The sequence below is a fragment of the Notolepis coatsorum genome (assembly GCF_963971535.1).
Source record: "Notolepis coatsorum genome assembly, chromosome: 8".
Lineage (NCBI taxonomy): Eukaryota > Metazoa > Chordata > Actinopteri > Aulopiformes > Paralepididae > Notolepis > Notolepis coatsorum.
The window spans coordinates 67700081-67715726 of NC_140172.1; the positions used below are offsets into that span (position 1 = coordinate 67700081).

The 15646-nt window shown below is 44.5% G+C and overlaps 1 protein-coding gene across 1 annotated transcript in view; it reads right to left on the bottom strand.

Annotated features, from left to right (window-relative positions):
* brwd3 (bromodomain and WD repeat domain containing 3) overlaps nucleotides 1-15646 on the bottom strand; it is a 143358-nt gene that overhangs the window by 79794 nt on the left and 47918 nt on the right. Inside the window, exons 15-17 of the mRNA XM_084320247.1 lie at nucleotides 14653-14787; nucleotides 14277-14405; nucleotides 8597-8822 (exon numbers count right to left, since the gene is read on the bottom strand). Coding sequence (XP_084176373.1) covers nucleotides 8597-8822; nucleotides 14277-14405; nucleotides 14653-14787 — 490 coding nt within the window. The remainder of the gene's footprint in view (nucleotides 1-8596; nucleotides 8823-14276; nucleotides 14406-14652; nucleotides 14788-15646) is intronic.

The window sequence follows — 15646 nt, forward strand, 5'->3', positions numbered from 1 at the left end:
TATCGATTAGTCTATTCATCTAAACTATTAATTTACCAGAAAAACCACAACAATTAATTCCATTTGCAATTTAATATTTCAAAATGTTTTACTACTATCCTCAGGTCACATGGGTAGTTGCCTCCCTGACACCACCTACTGAATACCCAGAGTAGGAGATGATCCATGAAGTTTATTTATGTCTGTAAATGCTGTGTAGTGTGGAAGACTAGAAGTCTTTATTTGTCATGCAGTTTTAACACACACGCGCGAGATGGGCGACCCACAGGAACACACACACACACACACACGCACTGAGTCGCAGATGAAATGTCTCTCTGCACTTTTCCCATCCCGTTGTCCTTCCCCCCATGGGCAGCCGGGAGCAGATAGGGCGCCAACGTGAGCCGCGCCCCGGGGACCAATCCAAGTGCTCCTGTCAGTCTTCGTCAAGGACGCCACAGCGTTAGCGATCTGTTGTGCATGTTTTTGCATTGGGTTTATCTTATCGGGGGGGGAAACCCTTGCGAGCACGGGGAGAACATGCAAACTCCACACAGAAAGGCCTGGGAGATACCCCACCTGAGTACCTGGCATCATGGAAACCTGGTCCCCAAGCGGGAATCAAACCCTGGACCTTCTTGCTGTGAGGCGACAGTGTTAACCACCGTGCCGCCACTCATTATCGCTCCTTTATTATCTTGAAATAATATAACACCCACCAGTTACTATGACATTGTTTATCATTACATACAATGTATCCATGCCTGTAGCTAAATGCTGAAGAACAGGGAAGAAAATATACTTTTTTTTACTTTAGATTATTTTTTTTAAACTACCAGCCAGAAAGATTTTTTTACCGGCCAAAAATTATAAATAGCTTTTTAGTATATATCCATGAATTATTATATGTATTGTGTGTTATCGTTCCACTCCACGCTATGGTAGTGCTTGTGCCAGCACAGGAGATACGATTAAAATTAGGGATGTCCCGATTCGATTTTCAGAGGATCTGGGATTATTTTCTTTAATTTTATCGGGAGTAAAAAATAAAAAATAAAAATAACGTTTCTTTTATTCAACAAACATGACCATGTTTACGTCTTAAACTCATACTGAGTCCTTAGTTTTAAATTACATATCATTCATTTATTTATTGTCACACAGAGCAGAAGAATTTGCCAAAACAAATGAATTTCCTTTTATTTACACCGTCGCACGACAGTGACTTATACCGAAAATAGCAGACCTCACAACGTGTTGCTCCCGCAAGTAAACACGGGCAGGTTATGTCCACCTGATGATTCGGAGCAGCTAGGCAAAATGTCAGAAGTTTGGAAGCATTATAAAATTGAAACCAAAGCCAGTCCAATATAGCCAGTTGCAATGTTTGCAAGGCGGACGTTCCACGTGCGTTAAACGCTATGTGACTAGAGCGAGCAAAGGAATGGGGGACGTCTGGTGCCAAACAGCTGTTTTGAATGCCTCGTTTGAATGAAGAAAGTTCACCTAGATATTGATAACATTCGCTTTGTGAGGATTATTAGTCTGCGTTTCAGCCAAAATGGAGCAAATCATTACGTAAGTCGAACACTGTGAATGTATACTAAATGCACAAACGGATTGAAACTTTGAATATTTCTCGTATGGTGAATGTAATGCAAGCCGCCACGCTCGACTGGGGCTATATGCTAGCGTCAATATATGAGCTACCTTGCAGCTAGCGTTAGCGTTACCCATGTTAGCTTGCATGGTATCGAACGCTAGCTCGGCAGACAGTGAAGTGATGCTACTGTAATGTATAGCTAGCGTTAGCTAAAAGAGCCGTCGCAGTGAATCTTTCATGACTCTGCAAGCTAACTAAGCTTGTGTCGTTCGCTAACAAGCTAACTGGCGTGAGGCACTTAGGCTAGGTAACATTAGCTAGCTATTAATAAACCAGCTAACGTTAGCTAGCAATCTTTCTTTACCACAATATCATTTTATGTTCTTTACCTGTAACGTTATTTCACACTCCCGTTTTTTCATCAGTCTCTTGTTGTGAAACTGAACTACAATTAAAAATTATTCTAATCTAGTTGACGTGGTCATGATTTAAGAATAGTTGTTTCAAGTTTCAAGTTTCTTTAATAGTTGTCATACAGAAGTACAGAATACTTTTATACATACTGTTATGCTCCAGAGACTGTGCTAGACAAGATAAGTATCAAATAACATAGTATAGCATGTAAATTAGAAGTAGAAAATGAGGTCAGTGTTCAGTATAGACATATGTACAATGTTCGATGCAGAATAGACGTAACCGAGTTACCATATAATATACAATATACTATGCAGTGTACTAATATACAATACTATATAGTGCAAAGCAGAAATGGGATGAGGTACAATTTAGGTACAATTTACAGTAAGGTGTACGAGTTGTAGTGCAAATCCTTTATCAATAAATATAAAGTGTGGGGAGTGGGTGCTACAGTGTGTTTGTTTAAAGTGAGTGTGTGCGTGTGGATGTGTGTGCTATGTGCGTTTGATGGTTGTTGTGTAGTGTTCATTGTTCGTTGAGCAGCCTGATGGCCTGGGGATAGAAGCTTCTTCTGAGTCTTTCTGTGCTCGCCTTGAGACTCCGGTATCGCTTGCCTGACCGCAGCAGTTCAAAGAGGCAGTTGTTCGGGTGGCTGGAGTCCTTAATGATTCTCTTAGCCTTGCCCCTGCACCGCTTGTTGTAAATGTTCTGGAGGGTGGGGAGCCCCCCTCCAATTGTGCGTTCGGCTGAACGTGTCACTCTTTGTAGTCTGCTTCGGTCTTGTGCAGTGCTATTCCCAAACCAGGAGGTGATGTTGCCAGTCAGGATGCTCTCTATTGTACATGAGTAGAAGTTCTTAATGATCTTCTGACTGACTTGGAACTTCCTTAGGCGCCTGAGGAAGTAGAGGCGTTGTCGTGCCTTCTTCACAACACTGTCAATGTGTGTGGTCCATGTCAAGTCCTCGGATATGTAGGCTCCGAGGTACTTAAAGCTGTTCACTCTCTCAACCGGTGCCCCGTCGATGCTGAGGGGGCTGTAGTCCTTGACCCCCGACCTCCTGAAGTCCACAATCATCTCCTTTGTTTTGCTGACGTTCAGGGAGAGGCTGTTTTCCTGGCACCATCCCGCCAGGACCTTGACCTCTTCCAGGTAGGCCCTCTCGTCGTTTGCAGAGATCAGGCCCACCACCACTGTGTCGTCAGCAAATTTGATGATTGTGTTGCTACTCCGCTGAGCCACACAGTCGTGTGTGTACAGGGAGTAGAGGAGGGGACTCAGAACACAGCCCTGGGGGGCCCCTATGTTGAGGGTGATGGATGAGGAGGTGCAGTTGCCTGCTCTCACCACCTGGGGTCTGCCCGTCAGGAAGTCCAAGACCCACTGGCAGAGGTCATAGTTCAAGCCCAGGTCCCTGAGCTTGGCTATGAGTTTGGAGGAGACTATGGTATTGAATGCCGAGCTGTAGTCAATGAATAGCATTCTCACATAGTTCCCCTTCCTCTTGTCCAGGTGTGATGCTGCTGTGTGCAGCACATGGGCTATGGCGTCCTCCGTGGACCTGTTGGGGCGGTATGCAAATTGCAGGGGGTCCAGGTTGATGGGGAGGGAGGAGCAGATGTAGCCCTTTACTAGCTTCTCAAAGCACTTCATGGCTATGGAGGTGAGAGCTACAGGGCGGTAGTCGTTGAGGCAAGCAGGCTTGGATTTTTTGGGTACAGGGATAATAGTGGACTTCTTCAGGCAGGTGGGGATGACAGCCTGTTCTAAGGACAGGTTAAATATGTCAGTGAATACCGGGGCCAGTTGGTCGGCACAGACTTTTAGGACGCGGCCGGGGATGCCGTCCGGTCCTGCTGCCTTCCTGATATTCACTTTTTTTAAAGGTCGGCCTCACCTCATGCTCTGTTACCCTGAACACTGAGTCTCCATCAGCAGCAGACCCCCCCCCCCCGTGGCTTGTGGGCTGGTGTTGTTATTACCAGCATCAAACCTCGCATAGAAGGTATTGAGGTCATTTGCTAAGGAGATGTCACTGTTCAGTTTGAGGGAGGTGCCTTTGTAGTCGGTCATCGTTTTGAGCCCGCCACATAGCTCTGGAGTCAGCCTGTTCAAACTGGAGTTCAATTTTATCCCTGTAGCGCCGTTTTGCCTCCATTACTGTCCTCCTTACGTTGTATCGCGCCACCTTGTGGTCATTCATGTTGCCTGCCACCAGGCCGTCGTTGTATGCTTTGGTGCGCACTTTCAGAGCTTCACGGACGGATTTGTCTACCCAGGGTTTTTGATTTGGGTAAACTTTAATTGTGGTAGTGGGGATTGTTTCTTCCACCAAAGTACGAACAAAGTCCAGCACTGTCTCCGGGTAGACATTAATGTTATCTGTGTCGCGGAACACGCTCCAGTCTGTGCACTCAAGCGCAGCTTGGAGCGTCTCCTCTGACGCCACAGCCCATTTCTGCACCTCTCGCGAGACTACCGGTGTGCTCTTGATTTTTTGTTTGTACTTTGGAGAAAGCAAGATGGCCGCATGATCAGATTTCCCGAAGCCACTAGCAGCCTGAGACTTGTATCCACCCTTGAATTGCGTGTAACAGTGGTCTAAAATGTTACCGCCTCTGGTGTTACAAGTCACATGCTGATAGAAGTTGCTACTGCTGCTGGGGATGTGAATGGAGGGGCTTTGTCTCGCTTCGCCAGTTTCTGACAAAAATGCGTCAAATTGGTTACTAATGTGAAAGATCGGATCGGGAAAGATCGGTATCGACACTCAAAATCACATGATCGGGATCGGATCGGGAGCAAAAAACGCGATCGGGACATCCCTAATTAAAATAAAAAATTTTATACAGGCTATATACGTAGTTAAATCAATATCTTCCTTTTGAATAAACTAGGCTCAGGAATCAGGATTGTTAAAGCCAATTAGCCTAATCCATGTCAAAAAGAGTAGCCTATAGTAAATGTATACACATACACAAGAGAGAGGGAGAATAGCTTATAGCAGACTTAATGATTTTACAATATTTTTGCTAATGAAGTGAAATATTTATTATCATCCACTATCCAGTTCGTTTTTATAGTGTAACTTTTGACTACTTTGATCATCATCATTGAACAGAGAGGGAGGGAGAGAGAGAGAGATGGGTTCAGCCCCCCCCCCCTCCTTTTCCTCACTATTTGAACTCCACAAACAAATTTCTCCTTTGTCTGTGAGCTATTTAGCTTAGCTTAGTTAGCAGCTAACGTTAGTTGAGGTTTTTACCGCGACGTGAGCATACAGGAATGACGAGGATGTAAAGCATGTTAGAGGCATTTAATGGACCTGTTGCTCGCGGAGTTTAACAGTGAGACTCACAAGAGGAGTTGTCACAGGCTGTAAGAACGCAGGGGTGAAGAGCTTCTAAAATTGGAGGTGGGGGCGTATCAGGCTCAACCCCTCCCTTCCAGCTGGAGTTGACGTGAAACGCGGAAGTTATCAAATGCGAGTGAAACGCACACTGCCGAGTCCTGGCTCTAGGCAGAATCACGAATAGTGGTTTAAGAGAAGTTCTTTATATTTTGAACGTGATGTGATTAGATTACACGTTGTGCATGTTATGACTTTAAAGTTCTGCCATTTCCACCACAGAAGGTGTTACGAAGGATCAGATTAAACCGAATATATATATTTATTGATTGATATATATTGCATAATATTTGTATATCGTTTGATATCCCTTGTATATTCCTTGTACATATACACGGAATATCCCTTTAGCCTAGTACAGACCATAATATTTCATTCTCCTATTGGACAGCGGTCCACCAAGCGCCATGGCCATACCTCCAAGGTCTGGTTCAAAGTCACCGCCGGGGACTTGCCTGGACATGAACGGTTCTGCGCAAGGATATGAGACAGGAATAAAGCTGGTACTAGTTTGTTCACCTAACGTATAAATACGGCGCAGGTGAATACAGAAGCACTTAGTCAGAAGTGAAGAGTTACCCAATAAGTTGAAGCCTCACCCACGATACAACGTGCGGTGAAGTATGGCCTGTTTGGCCCCAAATAGAGCATTGAGACCGCGTGCGAATTAATAACTGAAGTGTCAGAGTTTAACGCTGTACCGTCGAGTTCGACCGATTCTATTAAGTCAGTAATAGTCTATTTGTGTATAGTGTATCGTGCGGCTACCGTTCTACAGTGACCAGCATCACCAACGTTTCCTCGTACCAGCTAGAGTGCTTATCCAGGCTGGGCTGCTTACCATGGCGCTTTCACCCGAGGGGCCCTAGACGAGGACCGTGTGGATTATGTACACTGGATAACCTACCGACGACTGCATAGCCCTTTTCGGCTGGATTATATTTGCTTTTGGTCCTGTAATTAATGGAGCGGAGAATCGCCGACACCCACAATTGTGTGGGATTTACCCTGTGAGGAGCCACGTCGAGTCCGCCTCTCAGAAGCCTGAGGCCGGCTAGCTTTCTTCCATGTGGAGCTGCATGCTACGGAGAACAGCTGTATTAGTCTGCGGATCAAGATCTTATTGCACCGTCTCCTGTACTTGGAGTAGGGATGCCCCCCGGACCCCGGTTTTAAACGGGAACCGGTACTATATTAGAAAATACCGGAGTATTTATAAGCTCTGACGTCCTCGGTACTGCTATCGATACTCTAGAGAAATTATTATTATTATTATTATTATTATTATTATTATTATTATTTAAAAGTTGCGAACGATCCTCTCTCTGTCTCTGCACGAGAAGCGAGCCGCAGCCAGCGAGTCAATTATTACACACACTCCTCGCGAGTCGCTCGCTAGTGCTACACATAGACATACGGGTACTATATACGGGTACTCCTTAATGAAATTGCTCCCCGACGCCCCGTGCTATAGCGCGCGGCACACAGACAGCAGCTCTGCATGCACTGAGTCGTGATCATGGCGGATAGAGCAAAGCGTTCTAAAGTATGGATATACTTTACAAGGGTCAATGCCGACAATGCACGTTGCCACAAGTGCAACAAAACATTTGCCAGTAAGGGTGGCAATACGAGCAAATCAATTTATCAAAACATCTGTTGGCAAAACATGATATTAGTGTGCAGAAATGCGCGTATTCGACTGCCTTGCGCGCAGTGTTCCATCTGCATACTGCAGCCGTAACCCAAGATACGGAGTTGCCTAGGCTAATAACGAATTATTACAAATAGGCTAATAAACAAAACAATTGTTTAGCTACAAATACTACAATCTAAACTTTTTATAGATCGTCAAGCTGAGGCGTCAGCCACTATGTCCCAGCCCAGTGAGCCCAGGGCCACCACACATCCTCCCTCTACCTCCCTCCACCACCCAAAGTCCTTTCTCCCTAGCAGCTAGAGGAAGGATGACAGAGGATAGGGTGAACGAGTGTCACAGTTCTGTTAGCCTTTTGCATTTGTTGTTTATTATAAAAAGTCTATAATTCAGAGTCAGACACATTTAAAACATTGTTGCTGCTGTTGCTGAAGAAATTATATTAATTTATTATATTTATTTATAAAGTTATATAAAAGAACATTGCTGCTGCTGTTGCTGAAGAAATTATATTTATTTATAATACTTATTTATAAAGTTGTATTTATAAATAATAAAGCAATGTTGATTCTGTTCTTAATTAATTGTCTTTTTTTCTTGCAAAAAAATAACCAAAAAGAACCGATAAGAGTATCGATAAAGTACCGAACCGTTAAGCAGTATCGATAAGAGTAGTAGTATCGATAAAATCCTAACGATACCCATCCCTAACTTGGAGTCTCCTTATCATCGTTGACCCAGACTCTACTACCGACAAATCCTCTACCCTTGCTGGCTTACAACCGGGGGGACCCTACCAGTATCTCCCGCTATATTACTAGTGTACCATATATATAATTCCTAAGATTCAGGTTGTATTATTATCTCCTGCGTAATATGAGAATGGACATACGTTATTGATTTGCCTACGCACATTCCTTTGCCTTATAAGCGCATCTAAAGTAAAGTATATTATGTACTATCATTACTGCTAATAAATACTTAAATCCAGTTTTGTGTGGAACCGAGTCATTGTGGGAAGTGTTCATCATTAGATACCTGTGTACTGTATGGCCAGTAGGAATGTACATAAGACGGTAGTGGTTTAATGATACCATACTTATCAATACAGTCAGGGAATTGTACCCCTCAGTTACAGAAGGCATACAAGTAACAACAATACGATGAGTCAATCATGAATATGCAAATCGACAATTTCAGTCGATAACGTTGACACGGTCGACGAATCGTGACAGCCCTACTATGAACCCTATTCAAAATCCATTGTCAAAAAGGATTGTCCGTTAATAATCCTAATCCTTTGTTTGCACCTTTGTTTAGACAAAGTTGTTTATGTTTCTCATATTTTTATATTCAGAGTTAATAATATGGTTTACAGTTTCTCTTATATCTTTATATTGAGATCTAATTGTATTGCCTATATTCATGTCTTTCTGCTATTACCCTGCCCATACATGTACCTCCATTCCCCCTCCAGATATGATGCCAGAATTTCCTCAAGGGATCAATAAAGGAATTTTTTCTTTACTGTTAGCCACATAGCCCAGCTGGGGTACCAGCTGCTCCTCCTTGCAGTTCTCCCTGCCCGGCACCAGGCGCTGGAAGCGAGGCGGGTGGGGATTCCCGTCGACGTCCACCAGGAACGGAGGAGGCATGAGATGCGGGGCCTGCTGCGTCTGCTCGTCCAGGACGAAGTTATTGGCGTCACGGATGAGAGGCCGGTAGTCGGTGTGGAAGAACATGTGGTCCGGAATCTGGAGGAGAATCAGGAGGATTCATTAGTATCTATTGGTCAGTTTAAATCTTTAATAGCAAACCCCTTCACCAGTCTGCAGTTTTTAAATTATTTTAAATTATCCATTTTTAATTGATTGACTTTGTTTCTATATTTCCTTTTTTTGTATTTATTATATTTGTCTTGTACTGTATTTCTCATTGTAAATGAGCTCTGAATGATGCTTACAGATTAAATAATGTTGAAGGCTGAGAAAGTTGATGGCTGTTCAGTTTAAATGTTGAGAAAGAAAACTACCATTTCATTACAAATACAGACACTGAACACTAAACTACATGTTTTAGTCAAAACTAAGTACTATTCTGACCAGTGCATGTGAGCGGATCGGAGCGTGAGCGGCGCGGGGCGCGGAGCGGCCGGTTTTGACGTGAGCGAGGAGTGGGTTTTAAAATGAGTCGGCGCGACGTCCGGAGCGAGAGTTCTCCTCCGCTCCAATCCACTCCGGGCCGCTCACAGTGGTTTAACACTGTTGATGTAATATACATGCAGTACAATGCCAAAGCAACAGATGGCGATGTACAAACATGAAGGCCATTTTCAACCAATGAGAAGGGTGAACCTGTGATATCCTGTTCAGGCTTCACTCCTCCTCCTTCACTCACTCCTGTTAGAAAAAGTATCGACGCCATTGTTGTTGACGTTAGCTTACATGCTAACGTTAATGGCAGCGACCATAGCATTGTGGCTCGGCTAGCCTATCATCGCTTAATAGAGCTAGTGAATGGATAAACAACGTTATTTAACATTGCAGAATGGGTACAATTACAATGCGGCTCAATACAAACAATTGTTAAGGGGCCCAGGGGGTGTAGACTGTTGTAGTTTGAGCTAATTTACACCATGCTCCAAAAAAAAAAAAAAAAAACTGCCGAGCGATCTGGCGCGGGGAGCGCTCGATTCAAGGTGAGCGGGGAGCGAGCGGAGAGCGACTTGGGGGCGGGGTCAACATGAGCGATTAGCGGAGCGGACCAAGCTTTAAAGAGCGAAGAGCGGATTTCTCGGCCGCGCCGATCCGCTCACGTGGCCTGATTCTGACCCAATTCAAAACAATGGACTCGTTACTTTGGGTTCACTGGACAAAATAAATGTTTTTCCCCAGTGAATAGACCACAGCAACACTTCCGGGATTCTGAAATCATGGGAGAGAGAGCGGGGGGAGAAAATTAATGAATGTGGATGAGAGCCTTGACATTAAGTGGTTATAGCTACGGCTGTGGGGGTGCCAGTGCATGTGAGCGGATCGGAGCGTGAGCGGCGCGGGGAGCGGAGCGGGCGGTTTTGACGTGAGCGAGGAGTGGGTTTTAAAATGGGTCGGCGCGACGTCCGGAGCGAGAGTTCTCCTCCGCTCCAATCCGCTCCGGGCCGCTCACACAGTGGTTTAACACTGATGTAATATACATGTAGTACAATGCCAAAGCAACAGATGGCGATGTACAAACATGAAGGCCATTTTCAACCAATGAGAAGGGTGAACCTGTGATATCCTGTTCAGGCTTTGTTACTCACGGATGTTAGAAAAAGTTTTGTTGTCGTTAGCTTACATGCCAACGTTAATGGCAGCGACCATAGCATTGTGGCTAGGCTAGCCATCATCGCTTAATAGAGCTAGTGAATGGATAAACAACGTTATTTAACATTGCAGAATGGGTACAATTACAATGCGGCTCAATACAAACAATTGTTACGGGGCCCAGGGGGTGTAGACTGTTGTAGTTTGAGCTAATTTACACCATGCTCCAAAAAAAATTTAAAATCTGCCGAGCGATGTCGCGCGGGGAGCGCTCGATTCAAGGTGAGCGGTGAGCGAGCGGTGAGCGACTTGGGGGCGGGGTCAACATGAGCGATTAGCGGAGCGGACCAAGCTTTAAAGAGCGAAGAGCGGATTTCTCGCCCGCGCCGATCCGCTCACGTGGCCTGGGGGGGTGCTGGAGACCAATTCCAAGTCGATCAGCACTTTCTCGGCCGAGCTAGTCGCTTTTTTGCACCTACTCCCGAACTACGCATCTGCAGATTGATGAACCTAGACTCCGTGGGCAATTGCCGCATGCGTAGTTCGGGAGTAGGTGCGGGAAAGTGACTAGTAAAAAAAATACAAAAAGTCACTTCCTGCACCTACTCCCGAACTACGCATGCACCGATTTCCCACGGAATCTAGGTTCATCAATCTGCGCATGTGTAGTTCTGGAGTAGGTGCGAAAAAGCAACTATAGCTCGGCCGAGAAAGTGCTGATTGACTTGGAATTGGTCGCGCCGTGTTCAGGAGACTCGGGCGTATAAAAGTCTATTGGATCATGTCTCCAGCACCCCCACAGCCGTAGCTACAACCACGTAATGTCAAGGCTCATTTTTTCCCCCCGCTCTCTCCTTCCTCCCTGAGCTCAATGTAACGCGGAAGTGCAGTGGTCTATCCAAAGTAATGGTCTAAAATGTTTTTAGATATAATCCAGAACATTTTATTACCGGTATATCTAAAACATTTTAGACCATTACTTTGGGTTTAGAGAGATCCAATGTCCTATGAAGTTATCCATGGCTCTCTATATTCACATCAGGGTTAGACATGTTTCTTTCCAGGGATATTTTTGCCCCCCTTAATTGATTTTCTGGGGCTTTTTTTTGTATTTTGGGGGCACTGAATGTGTATGATGAAAATTAACATAAAAATTATAAAACATTTACCATATGCCATTTTGTGGCTGCGGCTGTCTTGGTGGCGCAAAGCGCTGTATTTCTTTTTACAGTCTTCGTCCCTATGTTTGATAACGTAATGTTAATGTCTCCATAATATAGGGCTCTACGCTAACCTTTTTCCCAAGGAGCACATGTGCTCCTAAATCAAATTTAAATAAATGAAATCTAAATAAAAATGTAGGAGCACACATAAATTTAGGAGCACAGTGAAAATTGTTCAAGTAACAGAGTTTATTCCGGGCGGCTACGTGGTGCAGTGGGCAAGGCGCTCACCACGAATACTGGAGACGCTGGGTTCGCCTGTTCGAGCCCAGCGCTCCACATTGCTTTCAGTTTAGCTGGTCGTCCGTACTAATACACATTGGCAGTATTAGGGGGTGGGAAACTGATGGGTGGGGATCGGGCGTTGTGGACAGCGACTCCTACAGGTCGGTTGGTGCGCCTGCGCAGTAGAATCAGGAAGCGATGGGGGCGGCGCCCCTCCAAAGCGCAGACCCCTGACGCTGAAAGATCGCGCCGCGCAGGTGAAAAGATGCGACTGCTGTTACCTTGAGTATCGGAGGGGACTTGTGCTATGTATGACTTAGTCCACATTGCAGCCGGCTTGTGGGAGGCAAGAAACAGCGTTCGAGACAGGGGAGGGTTGAATTGGATGATCCGAAATTGGGATGGGAGAAAAATTGAAAGAAATTGGAGAAAAAGTGGATCAAAAAAAAAGTAACAGAGTTTATTAACAAACTATTTATTACATGCATATTATACTGTGCGTGTGCATAGGGCCAAACATCTGTGCAAATAGCACATACCACCAAAATCACACATTGGCCCATGCCTACTAGACGCAAAGGATATCGGTTGTCAAGCTGCTTTTGTATGTTGTAGTGCTGTCACAATACCAACATTTTGACTTTGATACAGATAGGAAAGGTAATGGAATATATTATTAGATGACAGAACATGGAACATTCTTTATACGATTATTTAATTCATTATAATTGAAATATTATTGAATAATAGTTGATTAATTAGGGATGCCCCGATCACGTTTTTTGCCACCGATACCGATCACCGATCGTCTATGAGCCATATCGGCCGATACACTGCCGACATAGATCGTTTTGTTAATTAATATTTAAATAAATATTAGTAACCTATACATAATAAAAAAGACTTGCCATTTGAAATCGAATTGAGCTGAATTCAATGAATTTGAACCATTTTCATATCCATTACGAGTCGAAATTCTCCGTTCTCTCTAAAGCAGCGTGTCTGTCTGCAATACATGTCGACTGGAGCGTATCTGTCTGTGTGTGACTCAGCCTCTGCTTTGGTCCAATCACATCCCCCCACCCACAGTCTGCGAATCAGAAGCAGAGTAGGGCGGGTCTTCGCAGCATGCTTGGTTGTCTCTCAGCGACCTGCACTGCTCTCACCTGGGGCAGTGTAGCGCATAATGTTTATATATATCTATGGTGTAGCGGGGCTCCGTCATCTCGAGTCTATTACACTTAGTAAGTAACTTACTCTCATGCTCTCTCGCACACACACGCACGCTCTCTCTCACGCTCGAGTCGCACACACGCTCTCTCACACACTGGCTCTCCGCTCTCATTCAAACTCCGCTTCTCATGCTCGCTCGCACACACATGCGAAAAAAGCACTACCGAGTTTGTAATCTTCACTCGTCTCGCACATTATGAGAGTAAATTTTTCCTGTTCGCACACATATTTTTTGGGGCAAATGAGAGTGAAATGCTCGCACTGTAGAGCATATATATAGTTATATATATAATTAGTAAACTGTCTGGGGCTTTTTTCCCCCCTTAACTGATTTTCAAGGGCATTTGGTAAATTCTTTAGGGCATTTTGCCCCAAGCCCCCCTTAATTTCGAACCCTGATTCACATTTATATATTTTTAAATATAGCGTAATTTAGTCTGGTATCACTCCATACCAGCCCAAGAGATAATACACAACAATGGGGAGAGTGGGGGTGCATGACATGCCACAAAGGTTAAAAAAGTGCTATAGATAACATTCAGCCACTAGATGTCACACTAGAGCACCAGCATGTAATTTATCCAATCAGGTGCTTTCCACATGGGGAAATGGGAAGTAGGGAGGAGATACATGCCTGCAACATATAAAACACAACATTCATTTTGGACTGGCCAAAATGCTTTAAATTATAAATGTATTAATCAATAGTTTATTTGGGGGGAAAAGCAATACTTTTATCCACACCCTTCTAAAAATCTCTGGATGCATGATAAAAAAATTAAAAATTTAAAGGGTAAATGGACTGCATATCGCATTTTTATCCAAAGTGCTTAACAGCATATGCCTCACATTCACCCACCGACGGCAGAGGCAACAATGCAAGGTGCCAACCTGCTCATTGGGAGCATGTAGGGGTTAAGTGTCTCGCTCAATGACACCTTCACACGCTGCCGGGAGGAGCCGGAATCAAACCTCCTACCTCCTGAGCCACTGTCGCCCCCTAAAAATGATTTCCATAAAAATGTCATCTAGAGCACCTTTATCATGCTAAATCTAAACCCAAGACGAGGCCCAAACATAAATCTGGAGAACGGAATTAGTTAATTCTACTAGGTTATTAGAAGTTCTAGAATCCAATCTGCTGGATTTGAAAAACTCCAGATTTGTCATTGGGAACTCTCCCTGCTGTCGACACTGAAACAGAAGAAAGTGGTGGAGTCACCTTCTCGTACGGCTTGCTGCAGCCGAAGCCAAAGATGAGCAGGTGGCCGTGAGAGTCAGTGCTGGCAAAGTGCTGCCCGTCTGCGGAGAACTTGAGGTCAAAAATAGCACCATGACCTTGTCCTTCAATCTGAAAACAAAAAACAAAAAAAAGTCAACTAAATCAAAGACTTAGATTAGAAAATGTACTGTCATTATACAGCACAAGTACAGTCTGTGCTGTGTGTATATATATATATATATATATATATATATATACACACACACGGTATATGCAGAATTATTATACATGCTATCATACAGACAAAGACGGTGGAGTTCCAAACCCAACTGAAGTTGCGACGATACATTGGTGAGTGCCGCTGCAAGTCACCTACCATGTTGAAGAAGTTGCGGATCCTGGCTCCAGTGCAGAGGTCCCAGATGTAGATGTTCCCGTCGTGGCCGGCTGAAAACATGATGCGGCCGTCAAACGGATGAGGCTCTAATACAAACACCTCATCATCATGACCCTTGGAGAGGGAGGAGATAAGAACCATTAGTATTACAAACAGAACAGCTACTTTCCAGTTCATCTGTTTATTTTTTATTAAAAGGATCCCCATTATCTGGAAGCCTTGACATCGAGCTAACGTCACGGTGACCAATCGCGGCCACTCTTATTGTCTGGGACCAAATACGGCCACGCCCCACTCCCAGCAAAAAGTGGGAATCTCTAGAATGGTTTGGGGCGTCGCTGTATACGGAAGTAGCTCTCAAGGTGACGATTAGACAACACTTTTTTGTTGTCAGTAGATGGCAGCATTGGTTTAAAATTAAAGGCTGAAAATGTTGAGAACTACAACACTGCATTTCCCAAGAGCGTTAGCACAGGTCGCAGGTCACTGGGATGTGTCTATATTCTCCGACGTGATCTGAACGCTTATTGCTTATTCCCAGAGGAAGAGTGCTGCCGAGTGCTTCCGCGTTTTCCCTGATTGGCTGCGACACGCCCCGCGGCAGGCGCGGCAGCCGCGGAGCGGCAGAGCTTGCGGCATTATGTAGCCGTAATCCCTGATGATTTTCATTCGACGCTTAGCTCAACTGGCAGCGCTGCGGTCCTGCGGTCCGTTGGTGACAAGTTCGAATCCCTTCAATTTTTTATTAATTCTTTTAACGTGCATTCTTTCGCCGGTTAAGTTTAGGCATTAATGTTAAGGTTAAGGTTAGGCATTGTTTCGGAGTTGGTTAAGGTTAGAAGGGTTAAGTTTAGGCGCTGTTAAGGAGCTGGTTAAGGTTAGTTTGTCTTAGAGAATGGCAATATTCTTTCGGAGTTGGTTATGGTTAAGGTTAAGGTTAGGCATGGTTAAGGTTAAGGTTAGGCATTGTTTC